Source organism: Indicator indicator, chromosome 9 (assembly GCF_027791375.1).
Source record: "Indicator indicator isolate 239-I01 chromosome 9, UM_Iind_1.1, whole genome shotgun sequence".
Taxonomy (NCBI): domain Eukaryota; kingdom Metazoa; phylum Chordata; class Aves; order Piciformes; family Indicatoridae; genus Indicator; species Indicator indicator.
Genome location: NC_072018.1, coordinates 33,970,463 through 33,992,055, shown reverse-complemented (window position 1 = coordinate 33,992,055; position 21,593 = coordinate 33,970,463). Strand labels below are relative to the sequence as shown.

Genomic DNA, 21,593 nt, shown 5'->3' with positions numbered 1-21,593 from the left:
GCTGCTCCCACAGAGCTCTACTGTCTTTTATGATGTATTGCCATAATATTGGATCACAAAATCATGAGGATGGCAACTTAAGACATGTCTAAGGTTCTCATTAGACAGTATCCAGATCCTCTCAGAAAGCAAATTCTACCACTTTTAGTCACCTTAGTACCTTTCTTTGCAAACTGCCCTATTAAATACGAGGAAAAAGTGGCAGAACTGGTCCAAGCTTTTAGAAAAATTCATTAATGAGGTGTGAGGTCTGCATTTTTTTTTGGTGGGGGCAAAAGAAAAAAAAAGAAAATCTGCTCTTTGCAATTTACACAGCTTGCCTTGAACTTGTTTTTCAGGTGTTTTTATCACAAAAGGAGATGTAGGCGTTGGAACCATCGTAGGCTCGGCTGTGTTTAACATTCTCTGTATTATTGGCGTGTGTGGGCTTTTTGCAGGACAGGTAAGAGCATTTTTAATGATTCCTGCCTCATTGTGTCCCTTGCCTGTACTGTGAAATCAGCTGCCTGGTTCACAACCTCACCACAAATCTCTCTGCCTTTGTTCCTTTTTTTTTTTTTTTAATGGGGCCCTATGCTATTCCTCTGGCGTTTTTGAAATGAAAAAGCAGAACAGCAAATGTCAACTCAGGCGTTTTAAGCTGCCCAAGATGTGTGGGTGGCCAAAGGAATAAAAAGGTGGTTATTTAACACCTCCTCTTGGTTGTTAGTGAAAAATGCATTGTGATGTTTACATCTGGTTCTCCTGGACCAAAGGAGCCAGGAAATGTCTGTGCCTCTGGCTGGTAAAAGTGCCCTTTAGTGAGCCATGCAGGATGGCTCAGGAAGAGCAACGACACTTCTGGAGCATCACAAAAGATGCTGCCTTTGGGCAAGATATTTCCAGACGTGTGCTGAGCTAGCACAATGCTCTTGGTGTCTGGCATGGCTTCTGAGGTTGTATGAGAAAGACATAGTTTTTGCTGGTAATTTATCTTCTTGTTTATATCCCAAATCACCAAATAGTTTATGTGGGAAGAGGACTCTGGAAGTCTCGAAATCCAAAGCTCTGACCACTCTGAGCCACTCAACTCAAAGCAGGATTGATTTCAAAGTTTGGGTCAGGTTGCTCAGGGCCTTTGCCCAGACAGGCTTTGAATATTTCTAAGGATGCCCCAAATTTTTTTCCTCTCAGCAGCAGTAAGGCTGTTCTCCAGCACATCAAACTGCTTGTGACAACATAAACTATTAATCTGAAATTAAAGTGATTAAGTTGTGAGATCTGAGCTGCTGTCTGATTTGCAGACATGATTGGCTGTATAATTAAATATCTGAATCTGCATTCCCCTTAGCACTTGCCATCATGGCCAGTGTTTTTACAGTCTCAGAAAATGTTCTCTGCAATGTTGCTGTGCAGACTTACTTGTAAAGAGGAGAAGCAAAGTAAACAGAACTCCAGGAGAAGAACTTAAGGCAAGGGGCCTGTGTAGCTTGGTCAGTATGAGAAAGCAAGCAGAAGGATTGGGCTCTCCTGGGGAAGTTTGCAGTCCAATTTTATGTCTTAGCAAAGAACTTTTCAGGATAAAAGTGAACATTTTCACTATAGGAAGGCTTCAGGAGCAGCCCACAGCAGTGCTTTTTAGCTGCCTAAGCTCCCTTGATTTGCATGGGAACATGCAGCTGGAAGCTACATGTGCTTGATGTATTAGTGGTTGTGCTGTAACTGTTACTCTGAAGGCTCAGGGTGTGAAGCTGTCTTCCTCAGAGGTGTTCCTCTGTAATCAGTGAGAATTTTTGCTTAGGTTACTGTTTTCAAATGAATGAAGATGATGAACTGTTTAGCATGATGGCAGAGGAACTGATTTGTCTGATTTTTTTACTCTCCATGGTATTGATTGCATGCCTCAAAGCTGCTAAAAAACTAGCTACAAATCACAGCTTTCAGTGAAAAAGGCTTGCTAGAGTTTAAGGTTTGATGGACAATGTCAGTCTTCATGAGAGACCATTTACAGGTAGGAGCTGTTTGTTTCTGAAGGATATAACACAGCTGAGATGCCTTCATGAATGCCTTCAGCCTTCCAGGCCTGGTAGCTTTCTGAAGTTCAAAGTGGGGATTTGCTGCTGGAAGATCCAGAGAGGTGGTTCTACCACTTTGCTCTGGTGAAACCTCACCTGGAGAACTGTGTGCAGGTCTGGAGCCCTCAATATAGGAAGGACATGGACCTGGTGGAAAGGGTCCAGAGGAGGGCCACAAGAATGATCAGGGGGTTGGAGCAGCTCTGCTAGAAGGACAGACTGAGGGAGCTGGGGGTGTTCAGCCTGGAGAAGAGAAGGCTCCGGGGAGACCTAATAGCAGCCTGACAGCACCTGAAGGGGGCTAGGGGAAGGATGGAGAGAGACTGTTTGCAAAGGCCTGCAGTGACAGGACAAGGGGCAATGGCTTCAAACTAGAGAAGAGCAGATTTAGATTGGATATCAGGAAGAAGTTCTTCACCGTGAGGGTGGTGGAACACTGGAACAGGTTGCCCAGGGAGGTGGTTGAGGTCTCTTCCCTGGAGATACTCAAGGTGAGGCTTGATGAGGCCCTGGGCAGCCTGATCTAGTTGGAGATGTGCCTGCTGACTGCAGGGAGGTCAGACTGGATGACCTTTGGAGGTCCCTTCCAGCCCAGCCTGTTCTATGGTTCTAAGTCACCCTAAGTTTGGTATGTGAGTGTTGTTCAAGCCCAGAATTGAGATTTCAACTGATTAGTCTCAGCTTTGTTTCCCTGACTCTGCTAGTCATTTGTGCATGGTTTAGTCAAGTGATTTAACCTCTCTTTGCTGCAGTTTAGTGCACAGGGGGTAGATGAGACCTGGAATGATTGGCGTCACCGTGTGGCACCATGATTTAAATGAGCAAATAAAACCCCTCTGGAGTTTAAATAATTCCTGTACTTCCAGCAGTCTATATAAAACTCTGGTTTGGTTTTTTGCTTTTCATTTTTTCCACCTCCCAACCCTTCTCCAAAAAGTAAATCACTTCTAGTGGTATGATTCAGCTTTTTGTTGTGTTAGTGTTAATAGGAATTGGGGTTTCTTGTCAGTAGTGCCTCTATGGAGCACTAATGCAGGTGCAAAATTTGGTTGGCAGTTGGATTTCATTTCTCCTGGGGACCTGGATCTCACTGTTGAGTTGCCTTGTAATGGACCAGGTGAGCCTTGGGGGCAGGACATTGGTCTGTGAGGTTAGCTGTGCTCCAGGGTTTTCTCTTTGAGCTTAGAAGTGCAGAGTCAGCAGCTGAAGTCCTCTGGTTTTCAGGTGAGACCAGTGAGTCAATGGGCAAGGGTTTACCAGCCAAACATTCTTGCTAGCCTCCCCCTAGGCTGCTGAGAACACAGGCCTGTTTCCTGGGACTCCTGCCCTGGAGGAAGAAAAACTGTGGTCTTGGTTCAAGGCTGGAAGGATTTCAGGTTTGTCAGGTGGAAGGAAGCAGAGGACTGAGCTTGTGCCTGTGGCAATTTCGGCCTGATGATGCTTGTGTGACCTTTGTGTTCATCAAAACCCATCATGAAATGCTCTGCTTTTGGGAGATTCATAGAGTGGTTTGGATTGGAAGGGACCTTAAAGATCATCTAGTTCCAACCCCCTGCCATGGGCAGGGACACCTGCCACCAGCCCATCCAGCTGAAGACCTCATCCAACCTGGCCTTGAACACTTCCAGGGAGGGGACATCCACAACCTCTCTGGGCAACATGTTCCAGTGTCTCCCCACCCTCACTGTGAGGAATTTCTTCCTAATCTCCATGCTAAATCTGCCCTCCTCAAGTTTCAATCCATTCCCTCTCATCCTATCACTACAAGCCCTTGTCAAAAGTCCCTCCCCAGCTTTCTTGTAGGCCCCCTTCAGGTACTGGAAGGCTACTCTAAGGTCTCCCCAGCACCTTCTTTTCTCCAGGCTGAATGCAGGTTGCTGCTTTAGATTTCCAGAGTGGACATGAAAGACTGAAGCTCTGTTATCCCTCTTATCCATCTTGGGAGGGATGATTTAAAGAATATCCCACCACTGATTTCTGCAAGGGGAATTGCAGAGGGGGTGGAGGGAATCTCACCCTTTCTTTCCTGTCACACCTGCTAGCAGTAGTTGCAGTGTTCTTGTGGGAGCTCTTTTGTGTTGATGAGGGCAGTTGGCAGCTGCAGTTGTGGTGGTGTGTAGGGTTCCCACAGTACAAGCTGCTGTGCCAGCACTGGGCTCCTTGGAGATACTGAGAATGCTGGAGATTCAATGGAGAGGAGCACAGGCAGCAGCTCAGGAGCAGGGCTGCATCATCCCCTCTCGGGCTGCTCAGCTCAGAGCTGGGTGAGGAACCATCTGTGTGATGGGGCAGCTGCCTGGTGACAGAGTGCTGGGAGTGGTGTACTGCCTGTGGGCTGGGAAACCCAGATCTAGGGCCTGCAGGGGACCTCTGCAGCATGTCCATGAGCACACTTCAGTTCTGCAGAACTGTTCAGTATCATGAGAAAGCCTTTTTTCAGTCTGTTTTGTTTTGGGGTTTTCTGACTGATAGAAGGTTGCATTAGAAAGTACTGTCCAGCTTTCTCCAGCATGTGCTTGACTTTTAAATTAGGTTGTAGTTTGCATGTGCTATTTTGGATGTATTACTCATAGAATTGTTTTGCCTGGAATAGACCCTTAAGCTCATCAACTCCAGCCTTTATCTTACTCTACCAAGTCTGCTGCTAAACCGTGTCCCTCAGCACCACATCTCTTTGACTTTTAAACACCTCCAGGGACGGTGAGTCAAACCCCTCTGGAAAGCTAGTTCCAGTGTTTGGTAAGACTTCCAGTGAAGAACTTTCTTCTAACATCCAACCTAAACCTTCCCTGGTGCAATTTGGGGCCATTTCTGTACTCACCAGGTAGCACTGACAAAACACTGTCACAACCTTCCTAGCTTGTGCCTGCATGGGATGGGGGAAGTCTCCCAGAAAACCTCCTGGCAAAGTGCTTCTTTAATGGCTGGCAAAGCAGCATGGCCTCCCTGCCCTGACCCAGCCCTGCTGAAGGGATGCATTTGTCTCCCCAGGGAAGCTTAGACACCTCAGACCACCTCAGGTGGGCAGCTGCCCTCCCCTCCTCATGCCCCACCAAGGGCAGCAGCCATTAACAGTCACTGGTCATGGAGTGCAGCATGTTGGACTTAGAATCATAGAACCAGTCAGGGTTGGAAGGGACCACAAGGATCATCCAGTTCCAACTCCCCTGCCATGGGCAGGGACACCTCACACTAGATCAGGCTGGCCAGAGCCTCATCCAGCCTGGCCTTAAACACCTCCAGGGATGGGGCCTCAACCACCTCCCTGCACAACCCATTCCAGGCTCTCACCACTCTCATGGGGAAGAACTTCTTCCTCATGTCCAGCCTGAATCTCCCCACTTCCAGCTTTATTCCATTCCCCCCAGTCCTATCACTACCTGAGAACCTAAAAAGTCCCTTCCCAGCTTTCTTGTAAGTCCCCTTTAGACATTGAAAAGCCACAAAAAGGTCACCTCGGAGCCTTCTCTTCTCCAGACTGAACAACCCCAACTCTTTCAGTCTCTCCTCATAGGAGAGGTGCTCCAGCCCTTTCACAGTCTTCTCACAGACCAGCAGCTGCTGGGGAACCTGTGAGAGCCACCTCAGAGGGGGAACCAAGAGCCTAGCAGCAAGTTACTGGATGAGAGGAAATGGCCTGAAGTTGCGCCAGGGAGGCTTAAGGTTGGATATTGGAAGAAATGTCTTTAGTGAAGGAGTTATCAAGCACTGGAGTAGGCTCCCCAGGGAGGTGGTTTAATCATATAGATGTGGTGCTAAGGGGCATGGTTTAGCACCAGACTTGGGAGAGTTAGGTGATGGTTGGACTCAGTGCTCTTGAAGGTCTTTTCCAGCCAAAGTAGTTCTGTGATTGTAATTTAAAGGAAGGAAGGTCTTGGCCACTTTGAAGAGGAGCAGCTACACAAACCAGCCAGGACATGGGTGGAGGGCTGCTCTGCATGTATTTGGCTTTGGCTTCAGAAAATCCTGAGTTTGGCTACATGCACTTTGTGCCAACAAAGAAACAAAGCTGGTATGCATTGACCTGAACACCAACTCCACCTGATGGCTTTCCTGAGCCTCTGATGGCTGGTAAGTGCACCCCTCAGAACAGACCAGAATAGACATCCCACGCTGAAACTGGAGAAGGGAAGTCTGATGCCCACACCTCTGTACAGGATCCTAGGATGTTAGGGGTTGGAAGGGACCTTCGAAGATCATCAAGCCCAACCCCCCTGCCAGAGCAGGACCATAGAATCTAGCACAGGTCACACAGGAACACATCCAGATGGGGCGGTAAAGTCTCCAGAGAAGGAGACTCCACAACCTCTCTGGGTTGTGACACTACACACCTGAAAACTGTGCTGAAAAAGCCTTGGGAAGGTTGAAAGTCTAAGACTGCAAAGTTAGAAAATAGCAGCGTTAAGGTTCCTTGTGCAACCTTAATTTGCCCCCCTGGTGTGGCTGCATTATTGCTGAGTCTTTAATTACAGGATCCCTTGCTGCTTTCTCAGCAGGGTCCTTGCCTCCCTCAGTGCACGGAATGGACTTTGCTCACTTAATGAGCAGCTATTCATTATTTTGTTTTCTCTTCATTGTTCTGTGTGTGCCCTTCTGCCTTATTTACCAGGCTCTATTCAAACCCTCTTCCAGAGGCAGAATTATTAATTTCCTCTTGAACCTCTGCCCATCTCCTCGCCATTGTATCTGAGCAGTTGATGAACGATTAATTAATTTTCCCCAAACCTCTGCAAGATGAAGGGATGTTTTAAAGATGGGAAAACAAAGCACAGAGAGATTAAATACAAAAGAATAACTTGTCATTTTAGGGGCCAATTAGAGCTGGCACGGGCCCCTTCTTTCCCCTTTACAGCATCCTTTGGCATACTCTTTGTTCAGAGAGCAGCTCCTTCGATGCTGCTCCTGCTGCTCCACTTGAGCGTTGCAGAGGAGTTTCCTTACAGGACCGACCTGAGTTTAAGCAGCCATCTCCATGTCCATACAGCCCAGCCCTCCTGGGGAGGCTTCAGCTGCTTTAGCCATATGAGCCCCTTTTCTTCTCCTGGGTTATGTTCTCCCTCCTGCACGGGAACACAGAAAACACTTCTGTCATCCTGAGCCTAGCTTCATCCCTACCACTGTGTTTGGCTGGAACTAAGCAAGTGACTTGGCTGCTTAATCTCCTGACGTTTAGTGCCTGCTCTTCCTAGAGTGATGATGTTTCTTCAAAGCACCCAGACATTCCAGGCTTCTTTCCATTCCATCTGTCTCCCAGCCTCCTCACCCTTCATTTCTTGAGGCCTGAGAGGAAACTTTTTTCCAGACAAATTTTCCCCTGGATCATGGATCTCATCCCATAGTTGTCTCTCAAGCATCCAGCTTTTCCACAGTCCCATAGTAGATCTCCCCATTCCTCTTCCCTGTGGTTCCTTGATGTGATGACTACTGGCTAACTTCATCCATGCCAGCAAAGCATCTCTGGAGGGACAGAATCCTGCTCTAGAGCCAAGGCAATCACATTTTCTGCTGTTTCCCCCTCCTCTGCCAGCTGCAGGCTGGGTGTACTCCACATGCTGGAGTACTCGTGACACATCTGCCCATGGCTAGAGGACCCCACCACTCCTGCTTTGTAATCCCAGGAAAGGCTCCAGCTTTCCTCTGGTTGCATCTCTGGAGTCATTAAAAGCCTATAACACAACTCCATTACCCAGGTCAGCAAGTCCAATATGAGAAGCCTGCCCATCCCTGCCCACTCTCCTTGGTTCCCCATCCCTGCTAAGAGTGTGCTGGAAATCAGTGTGAAAAGCCATGGAAATCTCAGCCACCCTGCCTGCAGGCACCCACTCAGGTTTTGCTGGTCCACACCTGAGCCCTGCCTGTCCTCGGTCCTGGCTCATGTGGGAAGATAGTGCTGGGAGCTGGTGTTGTGCAAAGGGGAAAAGTTCTCAGTGCTCAGCAGTCATTCTGAAATAGCTTGGGAGTGGGCTGCCAAAGGCCCTCAAGCAAGGCAGTAATTAGAAGAGCTTCCACTTCCTTTCTTTATTGATGTATTCAATTTCAAAACTGTAAGGAATTTATCACCTTGGTAGCTAGAGCCCCAGTCCTGCAAGCAACTGCAGCCAAACTCATTTCTGCAGGCTGGGCTGCTTGCAGGATGGATGTCTAAAAGCCACACAACTGCTGTTACACCTCACTTTAGGGATTCTAAACAACTCTGCTAGTGTTGTAATGCTGTTGAAGAGCTGTTCTCATGCTAGAACCCAACTGATGTAGATGAAAATCATCTTTAATGTATTGCTGTGCTCCTTTTTTTTTTTTTTTCCCTTTGTGGCCTAGCCAGAAAGGACAAAATTGGGCTGGAAAACATATTGGTTTGAATAATGACAGCAGACTGGAGAGATTAACTATGTGGCTATGGTGCACCAGCCCAGAGCTGAAGTTGTGTGTGTGTTTTACAAAGTCCAGGGAAAGAATGACAAATGCAAGCAGCAAAATTGCTTTAAACAATCCTGAAGGCATTTCTGTTAGTGTTAAGGGTTACAAACCCCTTGTCTGCCTTGTTTATTTTTCAACAGTGCTGAAAATTTCCAATCCAGTTTGTCAGAGACACCTCAAACCACCAGATCCCTAAGAGTTGGTGAGCTTCTTACCAGTTTCAAAACTGAGGTGGCTCTAGATTCTATAAAAAAAATACTTCTGCTGTAGTTTGTTACTGGAAAGTGGAAAGTGTGTGTTTCAGTGGCCTGAAAGTGCCTTGATTTGTCTCTTCCAATTAGTATTAATGACACTTTGTGGATCACCAGTGAGGGTTCTGGACTGGAAGAATATTTGGGGGCTTTTATTTTCTGTCTCTTGTCACTGATATAGAATCAGTCAGGGTTGGAAGGGACCACAAGGATCATCTAATTCCAACCCCCCTGCCATGGGCAGGGACACCTCACACTACAGCAGGCTGGCCAGAGCCTCATCCAGCCTGGCTGCAAACACCTCCAGGGATGGGGCCTCAACCACCTCCCTGCACAACCCATTCCAGGCTCTCACCACTCTCATGGGGAAGAACTTCTTCCTCAGGTCTGGCCTGAATCTCCCCACTTCCAGCTTTATTCCTTTCCCCCCAGTCCTATCACTACCTGATAGCCTAAAAAGTCCCTCCCCAGCTTTCCTGTAGCCCCTTTCAGATACTGGAAGGCCACAAGAAGGTCACCTCAGAGCCTTCTCTTCTCCAGACTGAACAGCCCCAACTCTTTCAGTCTCTCCTCACAGCAGAGCAGCTCCAGCCCTCTGCTCATCCTGGTGGCCCTTCTCTGGACACCTTCCAGCATGTCCATATCCCTCTTGGAACAGAGGCTCCAGAACTGGATGCAGTACTCCAGGTGGGGTCTCACCAGAGCTGAGCAGAGGGGGAGAATCACCTCCCTTGACCTGCTGGCCACACTTCTCTTGCTGCAGCCCAGGCTCTGCTTGGCTCTCTGGGCTGCAAGTGCTCACTGACAGCTCCTGTTGAGCTTCTCATCCACCAGCACCCCCAAGTCCCTCTCCTCAGGGCTGCTCTCCAGCCAGTCCCTGCCCAGCCTGGATTTGTGTTTGGGATTGCCTTGACCCAGATGCAGGACCCTGCACTTGGTCTGTTGAACCTCCTGAGGTTGGCTTGTGCTCACCTCTGCAGCCTGTCCAGGTCCCTCTGGATGGATCCCTTCCCTCCAGCCTGTCTGCTGCACCACACAGCTTGGTGTCATCAGCAAACTTGCTGAGGGTGCACTCAATGCCTCTGTCCATGAGCAATGAAATCTCCTGAGGTCTTTATCCTTGGCACAGGACGACTGGCTTTCAGAGAGTGACAATGGGTGCAGGCTGCCTGCATGTTTGATGGCCAAAGTAAAACTGTGCCTGTAAAGGGTTTTCTGAACTATTATCCATCCACACTCTGAAAATCAGATCTCATAGAACCACAGAATGTTAGGGGCTGGAAGGGACCTTGTAAGATCATCCAGTCCAACCCCCTTGCCAGAGCAGGATCACCTATACCAGGTCACACAGGAATGAATCCAGACAGGTTTTGAGTAAGCTCAGCCTCTGTTGTATGTTTGAAATCTCTGACCAAGGCATGGGTAAGGTTTGCCTGTGTGCAGGGCTGAGTGCAGCTCACTTGGCTGTGGTGCTGAGCCTTAGAAGCTTTTTCTTTGTTCTTCTCATACAATATTCTGCAGGTATCTGACAAGCACACATGAGGAAGATTTGCCTGATTTCATTCAGGCAGCAGGTACAATTTTAAAGCAGTAGATGCTTTTAGTATGTGGAAATGTATTAAGAGCTGTCCTCATTCCCCAAATGCTGCTGTAGTGCAGGTTGGATGTGTCTGTAGCTGCCTCCTCAGCTGTCCATACACCTGTGACACTCATGCATATCAATTGTCCAGCTAAGTCACGTAATCCAATCATTCCTTAATTAGCTGCTGTCTCTGCTTTGCTTTCTGCTGGCAGAGAGGGTATGAGAAAGAGACTGCTGCCAGAGATGAAATCACAGCAGATGCAGCCCTTCAAACAGAAGTTCACCACTGTTTCACAGATTCACAAATTGCATGGAGTTGGAAGGGACCCTCAAGGGTTATCTTGTCCAACTGCATTCCAGATAGGGGAGAAGAGATACAGCCATGGAGCCTGCTCTCTGTGTTCTGATTAGGCTTTTCCCCGTGGCTGCAAACCAGCTCTGTATGGGGAGACTGACCTTAGCCCAGGGTCCTCACCAAGCCTCAGTGGTTTATCATGTCTTCTCTCACTCTGGTGTTTGTGCTTCACAAATTCTCCCCTCCTTCCACTGCCCTCTTGTCATCTTTGGCAGCAATGATGTGGGATTCTCAGAAGCTTAATTCAGCTCTCATTCAGGCCACCACAAGCAGAGTTTGTTCAGGTTTAAAAATCCCCCCCTTTCAGAGTCTTCTCTGCTGCTCTCTCTCCATGTCACCCAGTCCTCTTGTGTCTTCATCAGGCACTAAACCCCAGCCTTTTGCAGTGTTGCAGGAGAAGATGAAGGATGAGAAGAAGTTGGTGAAAAGTGCTGAAATGAAAGCAATATGACCACAAGCTGCAAGTCATTCCAGCATTAAAGCAATATGACCACAAGCTGCAAGTCACTCCAGCATTAAACAGTGATTTTTAATCTGCATAGCTTGGTTTGTTAATTGCCACTTAACTGCTATCTTTTTCAACTGAGTTCTATTTTACCTTTCCCCAGAACAAGAAAGGCTGTTCCAGGTGGAGCAGGGGACTATGAGTGCTGGCTTGTGCCAGAGGTGTTCTTGTTTTTTTTTTCTCAGAGGCTCTTCTAGTTATTTCTCCTGTCAAGGAAGGGATCTAGTTGGTGGCCAGGTGCCATTCCTCAATCTATTGGAGTAAAAAAAAGGACTACCTTGACTGTCTGACTTGCCTCCTTCAGTTCCAGAGGTATTCCTTCACCTGAATTCAGAAGGCTCTCCTCTGTCCCACACATGCAAAACCCTTGTGTAAGCTTAATTTTCAAAGCTTTTTTTAAACCTTTGTTGTTTCAGTCTGGTGTAAGATGAGGATGTCTTTCAGCATCATCAGCTGACTTGCTCAGTTTCCATCTCAGTCTGAAAATACACCTAAGAAACAGGGGTTACAAACAGGGAAGAGCTCAGAGGAGGAAACTGAGCAGAGAGGTGGTAAGGAGGTAGACCATTGTTTATTGAAGAGACTGGGACTCCTGTAATCTATTTCTAACCTCGTTCTGTCATACACTTAGCTTGCATGAGTCTTAATCTTTTAAGCCTCAATTTCACTGACAACAAGTAATTCAGGCTGGAGTTGTTAGTGACCTTTGCCTTGATGATTGCATTCATAAGCTTGCTTTTGTTTTTGTCTTCTGGATTGTGGAGGGAAGAGTTGGAATGTGGGGGGAGGTTTCTTCCTTGGTATCTGTGACCATTAGTGGAAAGCACATACAGCTGTGGAGAAGTAGTTTAAGAAGAACTTAATGCCAGTTGTTGGGATTCTTGTAATCTGAGGCACAACATTTTTTGTGCTGGCAAGATTTTTAGAGTGGCACTGGGCCTGTTCTTTCGCTGATAGATGTGTGTTGCAACCTTGAAAGCAAGAAAGGCACAGAGTAATAAGCCAGACAAGGATCCAGCAGTAAGACTTTCCCTGAAGCTAGAATTTGTCCCAGAAGGCAAGGCTGTGGTCCTAGTGGGAACATATTGCTGCTGGCATGACCATGTGGACATGAAACCCCAAGTATTGGCAAAACAGAGCCAGGACTGTGGTCTGGGTGGTGAATAATCCAGGTCTGGTCTGGCTGGCACAGATCTTGCTGTGTTGTTTTTTTTTTTGTTTTTTTTTATTAGCATTTCAAACCCTTCTTATTGCATTCAATAGTGGAACGCAAATGGGAGAGGCAATTGGAAGAGCTGAAAATGGATTCCTAATGGCATCAGAGAGTCATATATAAGGAATTGGGTTGGTCAGAGGTCATCTTGTCCAGCCTTCCTGCTGGGACATCTTTAACTAGATCAGGCTGCTCAGAGCCCCATCAAGTTTCACCTTGAATGTCTCCAGGGATGGGACCTCAACCAGATACCAGGGCAACCTGTTCCAGTATTTCACCACCCTCATTGTGAAGAACTTCCTCCTGATGTCCAACCTAAGTACACTGCTCTAGTTTGAAACTATTGCCCCTAACAAAAACCCCAAACAAGTCTAGTTCCTAAGCACCACCAAACATTGTCACTGTTTTCTCTGTCAAAATTAGCAGCCTTCCAGTACCTGAAGGGGGCCTACAAGAAATCTGGGAAGGGACTTTTTGCAAGGGCTCGTAGTGATAGGATGAGAGGGAATGGATTGAAACTTGAGGAGAGCAGATTTAGACTGGAGATTAGAAAGAAATTCTTCAGTTGGAGTGGTGAGACACTGAAACAGAGAGGTTGTGGGTGCCCCCTCCCTGGAGGTGTTCAAGGCCAGGTTGGATGAGGTCTTGAGCAACTTGGACTAGTGGAAGGTGTCCATGCCCATGGCAGGAGGGTTGGAACTAGATGATCTTTAAGGTCCCTTCCAACCCAAACCATTCTATGAATCTATGAAGATTCACACACAGATCAGTAGTGTGGATTTGCCACTTAAATAATTTGTAGTTTAAAAACAAAGGAAACCACAAAATCTTGGTTTTATACTTGACAAGGCCTGGCCAGTCTGGGAGGCTGGGAAATGTGCATGGCTTCCTCTGCCATGTCTACAGCTGCCCTTGAATTCTGCTGTGAATCCTGCACAGAACTGCCTGTGCTCCAGGAGATGTCTGCAAATGCAGGTCTTCAGAGTCCTGCTGCCTTGGCTCTGCAGGAACCTGAGCTGAGAAGCCAGAGCTGGTCTGAATAACTCATGGACGATTCTGAGTCCCAGTCGAGCAGGGAAATATTTTTGGCTTTGTCTTGCGGTTTGGAGAGTGTCCACTGTTTCCATTCTGAGGATGTCACAGAGACAGATTGCTGCTGTGGTAATGAAAATATCAAGAGCTGCCTAAAAGAAAAAAAAAAAAAAAAGAAAAAGAAAAAAGGGCAAATATTCTTGGGGAAATAATGAGAATAAATTGGGTTGGGCTGCAGTGTAGGGGCTGGGAGCTGGAGTGCTGGCTGAACTCTGCAGAGATTGGCTAACCAGTGGTAAAATTAGGGGGCTGGTAATTGGAAGGAAGCTTTCTTCCTAGTGAGTCCATTAGGTCAGAGCTACTTGGCAATTACTGGCTTAGAGAGACAAGTATTTTAAGACCTGGATTTTTTGTTGTTGGTTTTTTTTTTTCTGGCCTGACCCATGCTCATACTTGATGTTTCACTTCATCAGGAAGGGTGTGTAGTGTGGGTCAAAGCCCTGAGCAAGCCCAGGTGCTGCACTGCAGGATTCTGGTGTCTTTGCCAGGAGGTGCTCAGTCAGGGGACTGAGCTGAGTACTCACAGTGTCCTAGGATGCATCTCAGCAACAGGGAGGCAGCACTGTGGTGTACAGAAGGGAAGAAGTCCTTTACTCTGAGGGTGATGGAAGTCTGATGTTGGTGAGGGAAGTGATAGATGCCCCATGCCTGGAGATATTCAAGGCCTGGCTTGATGGGACTCTGAGCAACTTGATCTTGTTGGGGATGTCCCTACTTACTGCAGGGATGTTGGACTAGACCTCCAGAGGTCCCTTCTAACACAGTGCATTCTATGAAATGTGTGAAATTCTATGCTCTCTAGCCTTTGGCATCCAGGGCTGGACTCAATGATCTCCAAAGGTCCCTTCCAATCCCTACCATTCTATAACTCCATGATGTTGCCTGCCTGCTGGTTTTCCAGGAAGGCTGTGCAGGCAGCAGCAGCTTTTCATGCAGGAAGTGTTCTAAAATGTCAGGTGTTGCAGAGCAGTTCAGCATCCTAGGAGGGGACATGGGGTCAGGGACTCCTGCTCTGCTGGGCAAGATAGTTCCTTGTGCATTTGCATGGTGGTTTGGCAGCCAGCCTTGCCTGTCCTTCACCTGCACAGTGGGGATGTCCTGGCTGGGGAGGAGGCTGCTCCAGCCAGCATGGAGAGCTGCCCCTTTGCTGTGGTTTCTCATGCCTCTGAGCTTGCTGAGGCCAGCTCCTCACAAAACATCCAGAGGTGTTTGGACCTTGCTCTCTTGGCTGTGGAACCATGCAGTGGGAACAAGTGTGACTGACTCAGAGCTTCCTGCCTGAGTCTGGCAGATGATGGCTGGGGAAGCATGAAGGGTGAGAAGCATACCCTGTGATCTCTGCTGTGTTTGATTTGCACCTAATGATTATTAGCTTCTGATTGACTGATTTGCTCATTGCAGGTAGGGTGTAATAGTGCCTAAAACAGGGGAAGTTTTGTGAAAATTGCCTTGCAGGTTGTGATGCTCAGACAGTTCCTCTCTTTGTAAATGCTGCTGGAAGATGGCAGTAATTGCCTTAAGAAATTCCTTCCTGCCTTGTGTCTTCATTACAATTGCTGTAGGACTGATACACTTTAACTGCAAGAGAAAGAGAGAGAAGGTGTGTGCAGAATGTTAAACATGCAGTTGCCATTTCCCACCTTGTGCTTGGTCATGACCTTTCAAACAGCACAAAATCTGCAGCCTCTGAATCACGGGTGTCACCTTTAGCTCTCCCTTCCCTGTTTTTCCTGAGGACTGAACACTGCCCAATGCTGTAGGCTGCCTTGGAGCAGGGAATGCCACCCTCCACACTGCCTGCTTCCTCAAGGGGTTGCACTGGAGCATCCCTTCTGGAAGGATTTGTCTTCTTCAGTCACAGGAGGAATTGTAACCCTGGTCTGTGGGACTAAGCAGGTGAGAGAAATTTGGTTGAGATGAAATGACCTCAGAGAAGGTGTTAAGTGTGAAATGCATTTGAAGAGTGTCCCTAAAAGGACAGTAGTGTGGAAGGATGTGGCCAGAAGTCATGTCTGTGACAAATTTCAGACACTGATGAGGGTTGCAGCTGAGACGATGGAGCTGGGACACCAAGGAAAATGTACCCCTGGTGAGAGCTGGGAGCTGCTGAACTTTGAGGACCTATGAGTAGCCTCTGAGATCCTGCTGCATCTGCTTGACTCATTCTGCATCTGAAGTACAGAGTGGGTCAAAGTGTCATCAGGAACCTACCACCCTCTAAACAACACCAAGTCTTGAATATGGAATTTCTAGCCCCATGCCTCTTAGCTCAGGTCGTTCTCACCATCTGCCAGCTCCTGGTTCCCACACTCAGGCACAATCCCATGTTTCCTAATAGAAATGAAGCTGGTGAAAATGAGGCCTCCAGGTATTGCTGGGCAGGCTAATGAGTGGTTTGCAGCAACAAACAAACCAAGTGGGTGCTCACAAGCTGATTAGGACAGAAAAAGAGATAAACAGAGATTAAAACTGCCAAAGCATAGTTGCATGTGAACAAGTTTGCTGTGAGTGAGGAAGGAACAAGGTGCAACAGCTCAGGGTGTGTCGGTGACATTTGTGGATCCCTCCTTTCTGAAGGATTTTTACCCGCACGTGAATTTATTCTCCAGTGCTGCTGCTGGGCAAAAAAAAGTTTTGAATCTCCTATAGAAAGAAGGGAGAGTGCTTAATTAAATCACAACTCACCTGAGCTTAGGCCACAGGGCTGGAGACAGGACACGGACTGTGTTGCTTCAGTCCCAGCTGACCACCTCACCCTCCAGGCTGGCTCACTTCTTTACATACATAGAGGTGTCTCCAGGAGATGTGCACAGGCCCTGCAGGGGCTGCCTGCTGAAAGTCATAGATGGGTCTACAGCCTAATTTAATGCAGAGATGAATACAAACAAGGCAGTGTTGCTCTCTCTCATTAATATATCACAGTGTCACACTATATCAGAGGTTGGAAGGGACCTCAAGAGATCATCAGGTCCAACCCCCCTGCTTTGTTGATACCACAACCAGCAGGAATGAACAGGCAGGTGTGAGGATCTGTGTAATTGCCTGAGCTGAGCAAAGTTAAAAGGCAGAGCCTCTGCCTTGTTGGGGGAAATTGAGAAGCCCTAAGAGATCAGTCCCTGTCAGGGCTGTCCCAGAGAGTGAGACCCTTGACAGGTTCACCAAAGGCAGGCAGGGATATTCTGCATCTCAGAAGTCAGGGTTTCCCAGGCTGCTGTCAAGACAGGCAGAGAGAATTTGGGGTTTCTGGATTTATTTTTTTCTTTTTCACAGCTTGAGAGATGCCAGAGCAGCACAAAATCTGAGGAGTCTTTTTTGACTTCCCTGGTTTGAGCTGCTGTCTTATAAGGGGTTTCAGTTTGGTGATGGGACAGGGGAGGGTCCCTTGAGGTGTGACTGTACAGAGCAGTCTGCTGTGGCCACCAGCCCCAGTGATTCATCTGCCTCACAGCCTGCTCACAAGCTGTCCCTGGAAGCATGAGCTGTCCCTGACATCAGCCCCCAACTCGAGGCCTGCACCAGGCTACAAAGACTCAGAGACTTGACTTTCGTTGCCTGACACGTGGGAGCCTAAGGACCCCGAGCAGGAGTGCCAGGTGGCTTGTCAGTAGACTGGCACTGGAGGAAGCTCAGTGGCTATCTTGTGAGGCAGGTTGGGCACTGTCAGTGCTCATCTCCTGTAGATGCCCAGGAGATGCCAAAGCTCTGCTGCAGGAGAGCTGTGTCTGTGTGAGAGACACCATCTCTGTGGTGGGCAAGGACCCTGGCTGGTTAGTGCCAGTCTTTGTGGCAATGGAAGGACTTTGAGGAGCTGCCTGAGAGGTTTGTTTATGTTCCAGAAAAGCTCCAGGATTTTTAAGTGCTGCCATTTGCAGTAACTGTAAGAATCCCTTCATTTCTCTCTCGATCCCATACAGATGTCCTTAACTGCTCTGACTATGGGGTTGAATGGACCCTAGGCTGTATTTAACTGAAGAAAAGGAACCTGCTGCATTTTACCTGAGCATGGTGAAGTAGATTGTCTTATTCCTACTCAGCACTGACACAGGAGACAAACAGCTTGTAATTTTAATTTTGCAAGTGAAGTACAGTTCCATCTTTAATGTGAATTTCTGGCACACAAGGACCTGTCCTTGTAGGCAGGTTTTGCTGTGTCAAATCAAGTCATTTCTTTCTCTCTTGAGTACCTGGTGGAGAAAGTGTCTTGGTCTTGTTATGGAAAATACTTTTAATTTTCTGCTTGGCCTGGCTGAGCAGCTGTGACTTCAGGATTATTGGTTGGATTTGCATAAGGTCATTAAGGTCCAATAACGATGTTTATTGCTAAGACATCTGCCATTTATATTCATGCAGGGCAAGTAAGATTAAACCTCAACTGATGTCACTGCTATTACCAGTGTGGTTTAGGGCAATGAAACCCAGCAATAAGTGAAGATTTCAGAATGGACTGTAGGTGATTCTCTTCCTGAAACTCTGGACCCACTGGGGTAATGCAAAGCTATGTGAGCCCAGTAGTCTCTCTTTGAGGAAACACTGGTTGGGTTATTACTGAAGTCCACATAATGCTAAAAAATGTCACTACCACATTCTGGAACTAGGCTTGTGCTGCATCTGGATGGGTGAGCAACAAACTCTGTACACACCCTGAAACTTCTCCCTTACTAGTTCTCTTCAGCTGTGGCTCAGATGCCCAGAGAAGGGCAACAAAGCTGGTGAAGGGTCTAGAGAAGAAGTCTTATGAGGAACAGTTGGGGAGATGGGATGGTTTAGTCTGGAGAAGAGGAGGCTGAAGGGAGACCTCATTGCTCTCTACAACTCCCTGAAAGGAGGTTGAAATGTGGTGGGGATCGGTCTCTTCTCACAAGTATCAGGTGATAGAACAAGAGGAAATGGCCTGAAATTGTGCCAGGTTTAGAATGGATGTTGGGGAAAATTTCTTTGCTGCAAGAGTGGTCAGGCACTGGAACAGGCTGCCCAGGGAGGTGGTGGAGTCAGCATCCCTGGAGGTGTTCAAGAAATGTGTGGATATGGCACTTCAGGACATGGTTTAATGGCCATGGTGGTGTTAGGTTGATGGCTGGACTTGATGATCTTAGAGGTCTTTTCCAAGCAAAACAATTCAACAGTTCTTCTGTGGTTTGCAGCTTGAGTTCGGTTGCTCTGAGGTAAAAAACCAGGGCTTAGCTGGGGACTGAGCTCTGCAAACCAGAAGGAAGTAAAGTACTGCTGGACTTCATCTTCACATCCTCTTCAGAATGAGAACTGGCACCTGAGGCAGAGCCCCTTTTAGTTTTGTGTCATTTCAAAAGCTGAAGACGTCTTAACTGCAAACTACTGCTGGTCCCATTTCTCTAATGCCTGTTCCTGACCTTACTTGGGTTCACTGCCTCCTGCAGCACTGGCCAGCAGTTAGTCATCTGTCTTACTTTGACATGAGATCTATTACACAGGCCTCATTTGGACTTGTGTCAAGAATTTGCAGAACAGTAGTGTCAGGAAAACCTCACCTGCTGGAGAAGACCCCTCCAGGCTTTGAAGAGCTACCTCAAGGGTAGCTCCTGCAAATCAGGAGCAGAGTGGAAGGAGGTTCCCACTGTGTTTCTTGCTGTAGCTGACTGAAGAAGCTGACAGGTCATGCTTCCAGCTGGTGGTGATTCAAGGTGCCTGCAAGGTATCACAGTGAGCAAGAGTTTTGTCAGTCAGCACAGATGAGCATTCAAAAACCAGATCCCAGCTCTGTTAGGGTGGTGTAAGAGTTTCCCAGATTGCTTCTCTGCAGTCTACATCAAAGAGGGGCAGCAGGAAGACTGACCTAGATGGCTTCTGGATGCCTTTTGACAAGCCCTTAATGAGAATCTAAATGTATTGAATGAAAAGCTGAGGGAGCAGCATCTGCTATGAAACCACCCTCTTGCCTGCCTGCACCTTTCACCCCTTTTACTAGCAGAGCCTGGCAGTGCTGCATATTCTCTTGGCTTCCCATCTCTGAAGAGGGAGGAAGACAGCAGCAGGGGGAAAGGGCTTGTGTTTGCTGCCTGTTTTCTTAACCTGTCTTGCAGACTTGCCAGCAGGTCAATGCCATCTCAGGCAGCCACAGCTCTCAGGCTGTAGCTGACCATTGAAAGAAGAAACTGCTTCTCCAGAACAGAGCTTTGTGGCTCTTGGTACAGCCTCATTCAAACTTTGTGGAATAAAATTCCAGAGTGGTGATTGATGAATTTGGAAGCACTCACAGACCCCAGAGCTGCACCAAATGCCTACCCAAAATAGCAACCATGGTCAGCCAGCAAGGGACATTTGCTTGAGGTGCAGTGCTACAGGGGATATGTTTGTGTTAAAATTATGGGATGCTCTACTGCTTCCCTTTAAAAACTGAAGAGAAACACTCATCTTTGCCTGAAAAATGCCTCTGCTGAACAGCAATCTCTCTGTCAAGATCTCACACCAATGAACCAAACTACACCTGAGGAGTCAAGAGCGCAGTGTGCGCGTCAGCAGGGAAGGAGATGCTTCCAGCTGCGAGGCACGGAGTCGGATTTGCTGTCAACACTCTGCTGTTGATCTCTTCAGGCTTTTACGGCTGATTGCCGTGGGCATGTCTGTAATCTTTTGACACCCTTGCCCAAGCATTCCTGCCTCCCCATCTTAACAAATTATTAGCTCTTAATACCTGAAAATCTGGACTGTCTGTGCCAGAGGGTAACAGCGAAACCAGATTAGGAGGATTGCTTCCCAAGCCCAGCGTTTCCAGGCTGTCTTTGTAGCTGATCATTCAGCCCAAGAACAGCAAGCAGAGAATGGGCCATGAGAGGAGGAAAAGCCCTGGAACTATTTGGAGTGAAAATGACCCATTATGAAGAGGGATTGAATGAGGAGGTTGGACAAGATGACCTTTGAGGGTCCCTTCCAGCCTGATGCCGTCTGCGAAAACACATGGATGTGCTCAGGTAATATTCAACATGCTTCCCCTGGAGAGCTGAGCAGAGAAAGTACCTGCATGCATGCAGCACATGCATTTCCAGATTGCCTTAGGCCTTTTTTTGGCAGCAGCAGGGGCACAAGCTTCCTCACTGAGATAGCAGCAGCTGTGGTCTGCATCACACACTTCATCTTGGACCCATCACTATAACAGGGAGAGCAGGTGAGCAGCTTGCTTGAAAACAGGCAGCTGGATGCCCTCTGTTGCCAGGTCTTTTCTGGGGGAAGAGAAACCTTCACACTGCTAAAGGGAGAGAAATCATTTGGAAGGGCAGAAGAGAGAAGGGTCAGGTTTGCAGAAGAGAGAAGGATCAGGTTTATAGAAGATAAATGGTGAAGCCCTAGGATGGGGCATAGGGTACATTGCCACTGAGGCCCTCTGTGCCCTGACCTATCTTGGGGGCCCAGAGCAGCAGATGCCAGTGTCTGATTTTTCAGCTGTTTCCTCCCTGGTGTCGTATCTCCATTGTGTGTGTTAGATGGAAATGATTGTGTGTGCTGCTTCAGGAGTTAAGAACCACAGAAGTCACGCTGGAACTGATGAAGTTTTGATCTCTCTGCTCTCTGACCCTTCGAAACCCAGAAATAAGCATTCTGAATAGTAAATGTTATACAGAAGAGCTTGCAGGGTGAAAGTGTACTAGGAAGAAGCCAAGTATCTGATATTGGTTGTTACACTCAGAGGAGTGATGCTGTGGCATGCAGCTGAACTAGGTTGGAGTTTTTTTCTAAGCCTGGACTACAGAGCTCTTCTTTTCAGCTCTGGGGATGCCAGAGTCAGTTCCATGTGTAGTAGTCAAGAGAGGGCCAGTGGGTACTTGTCTGAGGTTTGAACTGAGGATATTTCCTTCAAACAGAGAAAATATGTAGCCTATTGGTGGTTTTATAGCTGCCTCCCTATGCTGGGCTCCCACGGGACCAACCCCCTAATGGGTTACAGTACTGCTGATTTAAAACTCAAACTTGATCATGTTTTTACCCAAGCTGATTGCTTCCTTGGTTTCCTTTCTGCCTTACTCTGCAAAACTGTAATTTGAGTGGTTTGCAGTGCCTTAAGATTTATGTGGAGTCCTTGGTTGCTGCAAGACACAGAGCTGAGGCATTCAAGGTCTTGACAGTTCTAAGGAGGCTACAAGATTCTTGTCAGCAGGC

General features: G+C 47.6%; 1 protein-coding gene across 1 annotated transcript in view; it reads left to right on the top strand.

The window, feature by feature from the left end:
• The window catches only part of SLC24A3 (solute carrier family 24 member 3), a 73,326-nt gene that overhangs the window by 16,612 nt on the left and 35,121 nt on the right, over positions 1-21,593 (top strand). Inside the window, exon 4 of the mRNA XM_054383878.1 lies at positions 339-442. Coding sequence (XP_054239853.1) covers positions 339-442 — 104 coding nt within the window. The remainder of the gene's footprint in view (positions 1-338; positions 443-21,593) is intronic.